The sequence below is a fragment of the Danio aesculapii genome, chromosome 22 (genome assembly GCF_903798145.1).
Source record: "Danio aesculapii chromosome 22, fDanAes4.1, whole genome shotgun sequence".
Classification (NCBI taxonomy): domain Eukaryota; kingdom Metazoa; phylum Chordata; class Actinopteri; order Cypriniformes; family Danionidae; genus Danio; species Danio aesculapii.
In genome coordinates, this window is record NC_079456.1 from 17,696,907 (window position 1) to 17,712,148 (window position 15,242).

General features: G+C 35.3%; 1 protein-coding gene and 1 long non-coding RNA gene across 2 annotated transcripts in view; one reads left to right on the forward strand and one right to left on the reverse strand.

The window, feature by feature from the left end:
* The window catches only part of frem1b (Fras1 related extracellular matrix 1b), a 51,731-nt gene extending 37,372 nt beyond the window's left edge, over nt 1-14,359 (forward strand). Inside the window, exons 26-37 of the mRNA XM_056447342.1 lie at nt 955-1,369; nt 5,887-6,088; nt 7,266-7,410; nt 8,721-8,850; nt 8,930-9,002; nt 10,482-10,631; nt 11,068-11,354; nt 11,432-11,479; nt 12,520-12,678; nt 12,759-12,874; nt 12,964-13,049; nt 14,002-14,359. Coding sequence (XP_056303317.1) covers nt 955-1,369; nt 5,887-6,088; nt 7,266-7,410; nt 8,721-8,850; nt 8,930-9,002; nt 10,482-10,631; nt 11,068-11,354; nt 11,432-11,479; nt 12,520-12,678; nt 12,759-12,874; nt 12,964-13,049; nt 14,002-14,201 — 2,011 coding nt within the window. The 3' untranslated portion in view covers nt 14,202-14,359. The remainder of the gene's footprint in view (nt 1-954; nt 1,370-5,886; nt 6,089-7,265; nt 7,411-8,720; nt 8,851-8,929; nt 9,003-10,481; nt 10,632-11,067; nt 11,355-11,431; nt 11,480-12,519; nt 12,679-12,758; nt 12,875-12,963; nt 13,050-14,001) is intronic.
* LOC130215517 (uncharacterized) lies at nt 7,299-12,582 on the reverse strand. The gene is made up of 4 exons (XR_008835715.1): nt 12,497-12,582; nt 10,848-11,324; nt 10,511-10,577; nt 7,299-7,382 (listed from the first exon to the last, which is right to left on the reverse strand). It is a non-coding gene; the product is annotated as an uncharacterized LOC130215517 (long non-coding RNA).
* Nucleotides 14,360-15,242: the final 883 nt, after the last annotated feature.

The window sequence follows — 15,242 nt, forward strand, 5'->3', positions numbered from 1 at the left end:
GCATAATAATCGTAACCGAACCGAACCGTGAGACCAGTGTAGATTCACACCTCTACTTTACACTGTAAAAATCAGTTGACAACTTAAAATTGTAAAGCAACTTGCTGCACACAAATGTTTTTAGTTGACGTAACTTAAATTGAGACAAGTGAAGTACCTAGGTTAAAAGTTGAGTCAACTCAAATAAGCTGCACAGCATGTTGCCTTCCAATTTTAAGTCAACCTTTTTACAATGTACCCTTTTCTATGCTTCATGATGTGCAAATTATTAACATCATTATTTAACTATTTATTATAATTATTATTACCTACAAGACACTCTTATTAGTGTGTCTGTACAACAGAGGCCAGCTAGTGAAGTGCTGTGCAGGTAAACCTTACTCCTCTGACCTCTAAAGGAGCTCTATTGACAAACACTAGAGGCCATGGTCTCTCGCCTCCTTGTTAGAGCAACAGACTCCCATGCAGAGAGTGACCGATTCAATCCCAGCTCAGACCACGTTGGGTGCAGTAGGACCGGTGGGTTAAATGTGGGGGCTCGTCCGGGATGGGAGTGAGGTTTAGGGAGTGAGTGTAACGAAGGCCAGCTAGTGAAGTGCTGTACAGGTATACCTCTGACCTCTAAAGGTGCTCTAGTGACAGATGCTAGAGGCCGTGGTCTTTAGCCTCCTTGTTATAACAACCAACTCTTATGCAGACAGTTGCCAGAGTCACCGGTTTGATCGCAGCTCGGAGCAGATTGGGTGGTGTAGGACCGGCGGGGTTGCAAAATACTGAACCAGTTATTTTCCTGCTGTAATTTTACAAGTTCACTGATATCAGACATTCTGATTCAACATTCAACTTCAAATATGACTAAAACATGTTCAAATAAATGCATAAAATGTTGCCAGGGGATCAAAAAACCCAAAATTTTCAAATCTTTTCTGACACAAATCATGTTCTCTCCTGCAGCTTTGCCATTACTAACGGTGCAGCGTCCAGAAGTGGTACAGTTCATTTTACCATAGAACACAGTGACCGGATCCCACCAACCCTGAGCACCAACAAAGGCCTTGAGCTCACAGAGGGCTCTATGAAGACCATCTCCATGGAGGAGCTGAAACTGACTGATCCAGATACAGCTCTGGAGAATCTCACCTATGTGGTTACTCAAAGCCCACAGTATGGAAAGTTGTTCTTGAAAGGATTGCCTCTCTCCAAGCCTCGTTTCACTCAACTGGACATCAACAATATGGATCTAGCTTACCAACATCTGAATGGACGAGCCAAGATCGACAGGTTCGCCTTTCAGCCCACTGATGGAACGAACAAGGGCTATTTGGAGTATGGACAGCTGAAGAGTGACCAGGCTGTTTTTACAATACAGGTAGGCTGACAACATTCGGCTACGTTTTTGGGATCTGTGGAAGTGTTAAAAATGCTGTATTATACATGCTAGGCCAGTAGATGGCGATGTCATTTTCTAAAAAAAAAATGCAATAGGTTCTTAAGCACCGACCATTGATATTAATCTTCATGTACACTGTAAAACCCAACAATCAACTTTATCAAATGAAATGAGTATAGTTAACTCAAAATGTACTAAAAGTTAATTCTACTCATTTGAAAAGAGTTTTGAACTCAGTGTTGAAGGTAATGAGTTAATAAAACTTAATTTCTTCAACTTAAATGGAGCGAGTTTACAGTACTCACATAAATAAGTTTTTTTTTTACTCAAATGGTTTGTAGCAGTCGATTTCCTCAAACGGTTTGAGTTCTCTTCATTTATTGGGTTTTACTGTGCTCAAATTGGTTCATTTACTCAAATGGATTAAGTTCACAGTACTCATTTGGATTAGTTTTTGAACTTAAATAGTTTGTTTCAATTGCTTTCCTCAAATGGTTTGAGTTACCTCAACTGTTTGGGTTTTACAGTGTACAAGCCGGTGCAGCCATTGAAATCTTTTTGTCTTGAAACGTCCGTTTTCATCCATTTACATTGATTTCTAGACACTAAAAACAGCTCGTTATGCTGCTTGATGTTTCAATCTGATATTTTCTAATTGTGATATTCTACTTTTTAAGTATAGTCATGAACGCACTTGTCTGTAGAGCATGCAGTTTGACCGCTTTTTGCCGTTTATCATTCATAGTCAATTCTCTATAGGTAGCTAAATCAGAAGTTCTCAATTAATCACAAAAACAAGAGCACTTCCACATTTCAGAATAAGGTCAATAGAAAAAACATGTATTAGCATTGTATCTGTAACACTTCCAGTTCTATCGTCTCAAAAGGTGCGTATCAAAATGAGGGTGTATGGGTGTTTCCCAATACTGGGTTGCAGCTGGAAGGGCATCCGCTGTGTAAAACATATGCTGGATAAGTTGGCTGTTCATTCCGCTGTGGCGACCCCTGATGAATAAAGGGACTAAGCCAAAGAAAAATTAGTGAATGAATGAAGAATAAGTGCACTTTAAATGCCCAAATGAGGCATTTACTTCACACACTTAATAGTCACATCTTTGATTATGCCACAGAAGGGGTGGAGCTATTGCTTTTTAATCAGCCATTAAACGTAGTCTGGGAAAAAATTCTAATTTACATTTAGTAAAAAACATTAGTGTTCCATTTGGGTGACACTAAACATACACTACATGGTCAAGTGTACAAGTGCATAGTGTGTAAGTGTATAGTGTAGTGTGACATTTGGGACGCAACTAGAGTCTATGAGGGGTATTTTTTACAGGGATTATGATTACATCATTTAAATAAGGTCTGTGGTAAACTCATCATGCCAATCAGCAACTCAATTAGGATTTAAAAGTCATGAAAGGTATATTGCTTACTGAAGATTATCTTAATAGACAAAACATGTAAGTATACTTAAGTATGTTTGAACACAGAGCTTTTTATTTGCAATAATTGTAAAGACTATATGGAAAAACCCAATGGGCTTTATATAACCCGGGCTCATTCTGATTGCGTACACCTAGATACATTTTTGGAGAGTGCCAAATACGTTCCAGGTCGTATTTGTTTTCGTGAACCCACCAGAGGCTGTTGTTTTTTAAATCTCAGATTTCTCTCACGAGTACCATTTGAGCCTGCTGTTCTCACGTAAATCTACCAGAGGGCGCTGTCGACTGACTGAATGACCGATCGACCAACCCACCCTCCCCCTTATGAAAACCCAACCAATAGTGTTATAAAAAGCACGGATCGAGCCGCCCACCCTCTTCCCAGTTTTCTGCTTTGACATGACAGAATAAAGCCAACAAAATATAAATGTAATATGAATGTAGAAGGTTTCATCGTTTTCATAATTTATTTTTTGTAGTTTACATAGACACTTATATCATTTTCAAGACCTTTGAAACATCATTTTCAAAAGTTTTCATTTGCTGCTGTGTAAATGAAATGGGGTCCATTGTGCTGTCATTTTGTATTTTCTATATTTTATATTTTACTTTCTATATTTTTATTAATTTATTTTAGTTTTGGGTACTTTATTTAGTTAACGTAAATAAAAAATAGATCGTTTCTTGGCAACTAACTTAAAATTATAGAAAGGTTTTTATAATTTTTTTAATTCAGTATTTATTTTATTTTGTTTAACAAAAGTGATTTTAGTTGTAACTAGTTAAATATATTGTACAATGCTAATGCAATGCTAAGTTTTACATGGTAACAGTTGGCATGGGGGAGAGATTGGACAGAAATCTGTGAAGTGCAAGTTGAGTCATCAATATGTTGGGTAGTTTCTCTTAGCAAAAAAACTGTGAAATGTGTAAATGTGATAAAATTAGACGTTGAGTTTCTTTTTTTTTTTTTTTACAGTATTTTCATGAAGCAGTATAGCTAAACTAAAATGTACAATCTAAAGGTCACAAAATTTTAGACTTTCAAATTCTGAAAGTATTTAAAATCACAATGGATGACCAAAATATACGGCAAATACACGTGTACAATAGTTTTTTGTTTGTTTAGTGATGATATGGTATATGGTTTATATAATGGCTTATCCTACAAATCTATAGCCTATATAGCTCTTTTCTGTGAGGAAAATTGTGTCTTTCGTTTAGCTCTGACTAGATAACATGAACTGTCAGATAAACGGCTTGCATACAAACCACTGAGCACAGCAGGTGAGCAACGGGTTAACAAAGCGCTCCCTGTTGTATTGCATGTTAAACAGAGAGGTTTTTCAGACCAGGTGCTCGTGCAGGTCCGGTGCCATTCACCGTGTCATGGCGTCGCTCTCTCGAGGCCCGAGTCACAATTTAATATTCCGCTGAAGCGGTCACCGAGGCGGCAAACGCGCTGGCCAGCACATCCACCTCTGTGCTTCTGTGTGTGTGAGAGAGACAGAGAAAGAACACTCTCGCAATCAAACACAGGTGAACCAGCCGAAAACTTTTTTAGCGCCCCGCGGGATCGCGCACACAGACTCTGCTGAAGATGCGCGCGCTGCGAACTGGAGCCAAATCTGCGGAACGCGCTCATCTAAACGCGCGACCCCCGAGACCAGGACAGGAGGGTCATAAATAATAATATCTGTTCTTCTCTTCGCACGACTTTAGCTGAAAATATAATGCACATCAACAGCGCAAAGGGTAAAATGGCGTTGCTTTTATTTATGTGTTTTTAAGTGGACAAGTAAGTGAACATTTTTGTAAACAAATTTGAAAGAATAAATTTAATTGTTATATTAATAATAATAATAAATAGATTAAATCCATCTTAAATCAGAGTATTTTAAGGTCATTTTGTCATCACTGCGTCTAAATCACTTTACTTACTGTACATACCAGAGATGCCCAAACTAGGGCACGCGGGCCAAAGCTAGCCCATGGTAACCTTTGGCCCGCCGTGCCATTTGAGAAGAGAGGGAGAATGTTTCAATTAGATGGTGTAAATTAATTAAATAAATTAATTAAATTAAAGTGTGTGTGTATGTATGTATATATGTGTGTGTGTGTGTGTGTGTGTGTGTGTGTGTGTCAAAGCTTATCTTAGCAAATCACTTATTTACAATTAAATAAAAATTAATATAAAAATAATTCAAATACAAATTTACTGATTTAGCCAAAACCATTATATTAATAAATAATAATAATAATAATATGTTAATTTTTTAGTGTTAGTCCTGGCCTTTCATAAGCAGAGTTGAGTGCATTAATTCTATTTGTTTTATTCACAGATGTAAAAAAAAAACTATATTTTAATAGTTATTTGTTCTCATATTTTATTACATAAATTAATTTACAAAAACATGCAGCTCATGTATTTACATTTTATATATAATTTCCTTTAAATTAAAAAAATAAGGACGGAATAAATATACAATAATTAAATTACTGTGAGCAATGGCTGTAAAATAAATGTTTTGTTGTTTGTGATGTGTAATGTCTCCCTCTAGTGGTTATGATGCATAAATGCAGTTTGACTGAAAAAGGCTAAACTTACGAATTTCTTTCTTTTGTTGAACACAAAACAAAATATTCTGAAGAATGTTGGAAAAAGCAGCCATTCACATGCAAACATACTATGGAATTTAATGACTACTCTTTTCCAACATTCTTCAAAATATCTCTTTTTTGTTTTGTGTTGGAACAACTTGAAGATGAGTGCCTGTAAATCAGGGGTGTCAAACTCAGTTCCTGGAGGGCCACAGCTCTGCACAGTTTAGTTTCAGCCCTGCTTTAACACACCAACCTGCTGGATTCAAACAAGCCTGAAAGACACAATTACTTTGATCAGGTGTGTTTAATTAGGGTTAAAGCTAAACTCTGCAGAGCTGCAGCCCTCCAGGAACCGAATTTGACCCCTGTGCTGTAAATGATGGTAGAATTTTCATTTTTGGATGAACTTTCCTTTTATTCATTTCTTCACAATCTTTACAGATAGAGATACTGGACAAGACGCCACCCAGTATTATAAACAAAGGCATCCCGAGTACTGTGGAGAACCTTCCGGATGGCAAACATGGCATCTATATCACTTCCAAAGAGCTGCAGGCCTCAGATCCGGACAGTTCCGACGACACACTTGAGTTCACCATCACTAGACCTCCACACTTCGGCTTCCTCGAAAACACCCTCACAGGCAGGTGCACGGGACACTGATTGTGTCCGAACTATCCACCTTTTTCAAATTAAGAGTTGCTCTTTCTGTTTGGAGAACGTCTATTCGAAGTAACTGAAACTTATTAGTTTAAATAAGGAGGTTGTGCTACAAATAGTCCATATACATAGTAGAAACTTAATGAAAAGTTTAAATGTGCTTCATTTATTCAGTGTATGTCAGGAAAATAACATATACACTTTTTTTATGAATGGATGAATTGTGAGGAGAATATTGACACCTCATTAGCCTTTTTTATTTTAAAAGAATACTGATTGTCTACAGCTTAAAGGAACACTCAATTTATTTGGAAACTAAAGTTAAACAGCTGAATTAGACCAATTTTTTTATCCATTTAGCCAATCTCTGCGTCTGGCGGGAGCATTTTTTAGCTTAGCTTAGCTTAGGTCATTGAATTGTATTACACTATTAGCATCTCGCTCAAAAAATATATAAAAAGAGTTTTGGTGCAGCAGTAAATTTTCTTGATTATTAAACCGGAACGAGAGTAGTTAATCTAAAGCTAAAAGTTCTAGAGCTAAGCTAAAAGTTCTACTACCAGACCCAGAGATTGTCTGAATGGATTCAAAAATGACCAAATAGCAACTTTTCTTGTTTGACAGTCTTAGTAAACAATGTAACTACAGAAGTGTCAAGCTTTAAATAGGAAAATTACCAAAGCATTTTTTTTATTTGACCGAAATGCTAATAGTTGAATCCAATTCAATGATCTATGCTAAGCTAAGCTACAAAGCGCTCCTGCCAGACCCGGAGATTGGCCCAATGGATTAAAAATTGATCAAATAGCAACTTTTCATTGTCTGTCAGTCTTAGTGAACAATGTAACTACAGAAGAGTCAAGCTTTAAATAGGAAAATTACCAAAACAATTTTAAAAAATTTGATCGAGATGCTAATGGTCTAATCCGATTCAATGGTCTATGCTAAGCTAAGCTAAAAAATGCTCAGAAATCGACTGAATGTGTTCATGAATGGTAAAACTCAGTTGTTTAACTCTAAAAGAGATGTAAAATCAGCCTATTTCCAAAACAAAGTTTTCCTTTTAATTGAAGTTATTCGCATGATTGATTCAAATTATCATGGGACATATACTGTAGGAAAGAGATGATGGTGAATAAGGAATCTTCATTTTGTTATAGGTGCGTTTATCAAAGGACGCTTCACCCAGAAGGATGTAGACCAGAAGGCTGTGCGCTATGTCATTCCTGTAGATGTAGACGTGACGGCGGACAGCTTTGAGTTTCAAGTCACAGACCCTGCAGGAAACACAATACTGCCTGAAGTGTATTAATATCCTCTTCACTTGTTCAGATTTCAGCACAAAACTTTCACAAACATGTGTTGATGCAGTTATTGAATGTTAAATTTAACCTTGGTCCTGTCTAAAACATTTTTTTAAAACAAATGCAAAATTACTCATCCCACGTCCAAATTTGAGAAAATATTGATTATAATAAATCAAAAGATATATAGTATATATGTATATGTATGGATAGTAAGTAACATTTAAACACAACTATATAAATGATATATTTGTGTTTAAATTTTACTTATTTTCTATTAAATTAAAAAATCATTGAGTGATTTTGTAAAATAATTAGCATTTATGTAAAAACTTAAATATATATAGTATTTTAATATCCTAATATAAAATACAATAATTAATAAAAAAAGATGTGTGTGTGTGTAAAGTTTATATGTAAAATTAGAAACAATATTATTTATTTTTATTACTTCTACTGTTATTATTATTAAAATGACAACAGAAAAATATCAGATTAACTGCAGTTGTATAATATAGTTCAATTACATTATAATAATGGATAAAATATTATTTTATAAGGTCATTTTTATGTTTATTTTTAATGTATATTTATTTTATCTTAATGATATGGATTGTTATATTATAAAGTAATAAATCACTATTAATAAGTAAAACTATACTTAAAAATACATATATTTAAATTACAAAACAAATGTATCATTACCTCTAGAAATATTGGTAATAAGTCCATCTTTCATCCTCATATATAAGTTTCTTTAGATAAAAAAGTTTTTAAAAACATACATTTATTGTCTATTAGGCCTATTTATTGTTTATTTGTATAGTAAGTGTGGAGTTTGCATGTTCTCCCTGTGATCGTGTGGGTTTCCTCCGGGTGCTCTGGTTTCCCCCACAGTCCAAACACATGCGCTATAGGTGAATTGACTAAACTAAATTGGCCGTAGTGTAAGTGTGTGAATATGAGTGTATGGGTGTTTCCCAGTGTTGGGTTGTGGCTGAAAGGGCATGCGCTGCATAAAAACATATGCTGGATAAGTTCATTCAGCTGTGGCAACCTCAGATTAATAAAGGGACTAAGCCGAAAAGAAAATGAATGAATGAATGTATAGTAAGTCAGTTGGCAGCTTGCATGGCATGTATTTAGTGTATAGTAAAACAGCCTCTGTAGTAAGTAATTATTTGTATAATAAGTAATTGTATAGTAAGACAGTTGGTAGCTTGTACATTTCCAATTGTGCTCCGGAACCCACCTGAACTGTAGATATTTTCAGCCTCAGTGTGATTTAGTCTGGTTGTTCTGCCAACACAGGCTGGAGCTGCGCTGGTCTCGTGTGGATCTGTCAGCTTCCTGTTACCGTGTGTGTGAGACTGCAGGAACTCTGGCTGTGCAGGTGCTGCGCTCCGGAAACAGCAAAGATCCGGCTTATATCGGCATACAGGTGCGCTAAAAAACAGCTCCAAGGAACTCCTCTCACTGTCCTGTAGATGGAGATTGACTGAACGCTCAATGTCTTACAGGTGGAAGAAGGAACAGCCAAAGTCGGGAAAGACTTCACTCACAGCTCGGCCAGTCTGATACAGTTCGATCCAGGTGCTCATAACTTCAAATTAGAGCTGTTTACGGTTCACTTTTGGTTTATTTTTATGTTAAATGTGTTCTTTGATGGTATTTTAGAAACCTTTTACGACTTTAAGAAGTCAGTATTTTGTTTATTTTGCTTTAGCGTTTTTCAGTTTTATGTCTGAAATGCTCCGACAAGCCCCTCCTTTTGAAAAGCCATGAGTGCTCTGATTGGTCGGTTGATTGGCCAATGTTATAATGTATTACATTATATTATACCAATATATACCATTAAAATAAATACACAATAATGTCATCTTCCTTTTTAAAAACATAATAAACTAATTTAAACAATAATATTATTACCTTATTAAAATACAATGCGTAGATTGATTGACGGATTTATTGGTTGGTTGTGTTTTACTTTTGTAACACGTGGATGACAGAGACAACGTTAGGATCCAAGTGCAGGTTTATTCGGTAGTCAAGCAAGCAAGGGTCAACACGGGTGCAAACAGATGAATAAAGGCAAATCCAGAATCGTAGTCACTATAACAGGCGAGAGGTCGGAAGGCAGGCAGTGAACATGGACAAACAGACAAACTTGGCAAAGGTCAAAACACGGAGAAACAAGACTAAGGAAAACTCGTTGAATTGTCACTTTACAGGCAAACAAGACTCGGCCAGGAAGTGAGTGTGTGTGCTGTTAAAGTAGTGTGTGTAATCAGTCCAGAAGCAGCATTAGCTGTGGGAGTCTAATCAGTGGAGACTTGGAGCAGGTGTGTGTGTGTGTGTGTGTGTGGTTGTGGCATGACTGAATATGTAGTCCATAAGTTGTAGTCCATGTGAATGTGTGAGAGAACCAGCGATCTTGGGAGTATGATCGCTGGTGATCGTGACAACTTTATTTAGAAGATGCGGTATCTTATCTATTTAACTGTTTTATTTGTTGGTAATAATTATTTGTTTGTTTTATATTGTGTTTATTTGAAATATTTATCTTGTTTTTGCACAATACTATACAGTATTATTATTATTGTTATTATTATTAACATTATTATAAATACTATAATAATAATAAAAAAAATAATAATAATACGCCTTTTTTGTAGTGTAGTAGTTTTTCTTCTTTAATTTTGCTATATTGTTGATATATTAGTATAAGTAATTTTTTGTTGTTTATTATTTAGTTAATTGTAGTTTCTGTAGTGTTATTTAGTATTTTATTTACTTATTTCTCTAATACAAAGACATTAAAGAATTAAAAAGACATGTTTTTTGGCATTTGTTGTCTTCATTATGATGTGATAGTAGTTGGACAGGAAGTTCTTGGTGATTCATAAACTGCAAGTCAACAGCTTCTGATACTTTAAGAGTAAAAAAAGATCATACAGACAACACAAAATAAAATCCCTGTGGCTACATGGAGGTCTTATTAAATAGAGGGACAACGTTACAAAGCCTCCTCTGCAGAATATTCAGTTGTTAATGCTTTTTCTTTGCGTCCAGGTGTGAATGTCAAAATATGGAACATTTACCTCAAAGATGATGGACTGGAAGAAAACCATGAGAGATTTGACATCATTCTGAAGGCTCCAAAAAATGCTGTTTTGGGACAAAGGAACAAGGCCTCCGTTGAGATTGTGGATCCTAGAAATGGTGATTTTTTTTTTTTTTTTTTTTTCACAAACCAACGAAGTTTAAGAAATGACTGAATTATGTTAGATGTTAATCAGAAGAAAGTCAAACCATAAAAAATAAAGAAAGACTTTTTTAAAATCATCAAAAAATTATAATTATATACCAAAAGAAAACTAAGAAAAACACATCAAAAATGAATATTAAATAAATGGAAATAACAGTTAATTTACTCACCCTGAGGCCATTGAAGATGGATGTGATGTGTTTTTTTCTTCAGTAGAACTTTAAAAAAGATTTTTAGCTGAGTCTGGTCCTTGGGGTTTTAAAATAAGCTTAAAATAAGTCCAAAATCAATCGTATTTACTGAATTTTCTCTTTTTAAAAAATTGTGGTAACACAAAATGATCCTTCTAAGCTAATATAACAGTATATAAGCTGAATTTTCCATCTCCAGGCAGGTGTAATCCAGATGACCTTATTGTGGAGGAAGATGAGAATCAACATACTTACCAAATCCCACCAAACATCCCAGAGCCAGAAACACCAGTGCTTGAGGAATACACTCCAGACCCAAGAAGCGGGATCCTCTGGGAGAACTATCCTCCAAGAGGAGATGTCCCATATCGCACTGATTTTAACCATTACAGCCTTACAGGTCAACATATGGAGCAGGAGGCCTTTCACAGTCCGGGCCAGAGACAACTGAGGGTCCTGGGAGGAAACAGACACAGAGTGAGCCAGGTGACATTTACTTTATCTTTACATTTACTTCATCTGTTACTATAATAAATAAATTAATTAATGGTGTGTTGTTTTAGGCTCATCTGCCAGAGGTGGACAGCAGAAATCAAGAAAGGGTTTGGAGAGTAAGTGTTTTTCTGTGTTCTTTACATTTTTGAAGTTTCGTTAAATGTCATTCTTTGTTTTTTTTTTTTTTTTTTTTTTTTTTATTTAGTTGTAGTGTTTAGTGCTTTTTTTATTTGATTAATATTAAATACATTTTTAGTTTACAAAACTATAATTTGAGGGTAATTTATCAATTTAGCTGTAACAAATTACTGAATTTTTTAGGTTGATCCAAAACAAGATTATAATTTGATCTAAGGTTTAAAAAGATATTAAACAATATTTTTACTTTGTGTAAATGTTTTTTTTTTTTGACCGCAATAACTATTGTAGTGGGTAGCACAATCGCCTCACAGTAAGAAGGTCACTGGTTTGAGCCTCGGCTGGGTCAGTTGGCATTTCTGTGTGGAGTTTGCATGTTCTCTCCGTGATTGCATGGGTTTCCTCCGGGTGATCCAGTTTCCCCCACAGTCCAAAGACATGCGGTACAGGTGAATTGCACAGGTGAATTGGGAAGGCTAAATTGTCTGTAGTGTATGTGTGTGATTGGGTTTGTATGAGGGTTTCCCAGTGATGGGTTGCGGCTGAAAGGGCATCTGCTGTGTCAAACATATGCTGAATAAGTTGGCGGTTTATTCTGCTGTGGCGACCCCAGATTAATAAAGGGACTAAGCCAAAAAGAAAATGTATGAATGAATGGATGAATAATAATTTAGTTTTTAATAGTAGTTTTTCCTCCGGGTGCTCCGGTTTCCCCTGCAATCCAAAGACATGTGCTATATATGAATTGAATAAGCTAAATTGGCTGTAGTGAGTGTATGTGAATGCAAGAGTGTATGGGTGTTTCCCATTATTGGGTTGTGGCTGGATAGGGCATCCGCTGCTTAAAATATACGCTGGATAAGTTAGCGGTTCATTCCGCTGTGCCGACCCCTGAGGGACTAAGCCGAAAAGAAAATGAATAATAATGAGTTAATTCTATATGTATTTTTTTCTATTATTATACATAATGATGTGCTGGACTTAAAATGTGTCACCAGTCTTTGGTTTCATCTGTCAGTTTCACGGTGTGATCCCGGTGAGCCGGCAGGAAGCAGTTCCTCGTGTTCACTCTGAACTGGAGATCACTCCCATCTGGAGCTGGCCTGGAGATTCAGCAGAAACCCCTCAGCGTGACTCCGCCCCTATTATGACACACTCAGACATTCAACAACACAAAGTATGACAACATTCAGTATTTACATTAATGAGCTTCTCTTGTTATGTACGTTCAGTAAATCTTTCCCGCTCTTTTTAAAGTCTCAGACATCTGTTAGCATCGGTTGTCCGAATAATTGGACTCACTACCGGAGGAACTGCTATATTTTGGGGCCTGGTATCGCAAGCTGGAGCAGCGCACAACATGCTTGCACACTGTATGTACATGTATTGATAGTCAGAGACATGTATGCTAACATGCTACATACAACTGCCTAATAAATACTGTTGTGACTCCAAAATCTAGGCTTGAAGGGCAATTGGCAGGTATCCACTCTAAGACTGATATGAAGTGGATCTGGAAGTTTGCTGGAAAGCAGCCATTTTGGATTGGTAAGCAAAGTACATGTAGATACAGCGGTCACTTTATTAGGTACATGTTGCTGGTATAAGGTTAGACTGACTTTTGCCTTTAAAACTGCCTGATCTGGTGACTGTGGACCCATTTGAGTTTAGTATCTGTGATTTTCACCATGATTTAGGGTGGCAACAGAGCTGAAGATCCAAATATAGCTTTTATTAGAGAATGGTAAAACAGGCAAGGTTCAAAACAGGGACAGACGATTGCTTGCAGATAATCCAAAGGGTAATTGGTAAACAGGCGAAAGGTCATGGCAGGAAGCCTAGGTTAATTAGGTTAACTAGGCAGGTTAGGGTAATTAGGCAAGTTATTGTATAATGATGGTTTGTTCTGTAGACTATCGAAACAATATATAGCTTAAAGGGGCTAATAATATTGACCTTAAAATGATTTTTAAAAAATTAAAAACTGCTTTTATTCTAGCAGAAATAAAACAATTAAGACTTTCTCCAGAAGAAAAATTATTATCAGACATACTGTAAAAAATTCCTTGCTCTGATAATCATCATTTGGGAAATATTTAAATAAGAAAAATAAATTCAAAGGGGGCGAATAATTCTGACTTCAACTGTATACAGTCCGAGCAATCAGTCCTATTCAGCTTCAGAGTGTATAATCAGGAGGTGAACTGAAACAGGCGTGTGACTGCAGGCCATGATGGGGTATGTAGTTGGGTAGAATGACAGGGATTGTTTCTCCAGACTGCTGGTGATCATAACACAAGGCATGTTATCCTGCTGGAAGTAGGCATCGTATCATTCAGATTGTCAGAAATAGCATAAGTTCCTCCAAAATGTCCATATTTCAACAGAAAACAAAGAGTTAAACGTATAATATTAAATGTATAATAGTATGAATAGATACACTGTAACTACGTCACCTTAAAATAAAGTGTAACCAAATGTTTTTTTATGGTTGCTTTAGGACTGGTGGGGGGTCCAGAGCATGGATGGACATGGACGGATGGAAAAGGGATGTCGTTCTCCAGACTTAGGAAAGATGAGGAGGATCAAACTCGTTCTGCTTGTGTTTTAGCTCAGAGCCAGAAGGTGTGGACTCCTAAAAGTTGCATTGATGGATCCGAACACAGATACGTTTGTTCAGCACCGGCACAAATCAGCTAGAACAGCTTGAATTATTTATAGTGGTCTTTTTTAATATAATGTTTTAAATACATTGGTGCAGAGCTGAATAATTTGTATTTCAGCTCACAGTGACATGCTTTCTTGTGTTATTAATATATTTACAACCAATAAATGGCTAATAAAATTGATGATACAAAGGTAACTTTTGTGGAGCTGTTTATTTGTTGTTATTTTTTATTATTTTGAGACGCATGTATGTATATGTAAAAAACATATATATCATAATTCAATACATATATATATATATATATATATATATATATATATATATATATATATATATATATATATATATATATATATATATATATATATATATACATACACACACACATGCATAATCATAATAAAAATAGGAGTATTTATAATTTATTTCTTAGTTTTTCTATATAGAGAAATAATAATCTAATGATGATGATGATTATTATTAGGTCTATCCTTATTTTAATGTAACATTGTTATTATTTATTATTACATTATATAATACTGACTCTAATTATATAATAGAAAAAGTCTTTTACATAATATATTATTAGTTATAGACCTTTAGCATTAGGGAATGTAATAAATAAAATAAATAATACAATAATAATTCCACAAATCTGATTTTTAAGGTAGCATGAAAATATTTTTCTTATTCTTGCTTTTTGTATTATAATGTAATGTTAAATATTGTTTAATTACTAGAAATAGTTACGATAATATAAATTTATTATCAGTACAGTACTATTATTATAATGCTTATTTTTATTATTAAAAATAGGCCTTTTTTTACGGATGGTCGAATGCACATCCAGTAAAGCGATAGTTGCGTACTTCCGGCCGGAGCAACGGAGTCAGATGCGCTATAGTTTTCACTTCCTCTTTGAAAACTTTGCCAACATTTGCCACATTTACAGCGGATGTTTATTGTTTTGTGGGAAAACAATACATTGAATAAAAAAATATGTACAAACAATTCCAGACTGACTTATTTCAACAGTATTAACATGTTATACATTTAAACAGTGTATGAGTCAA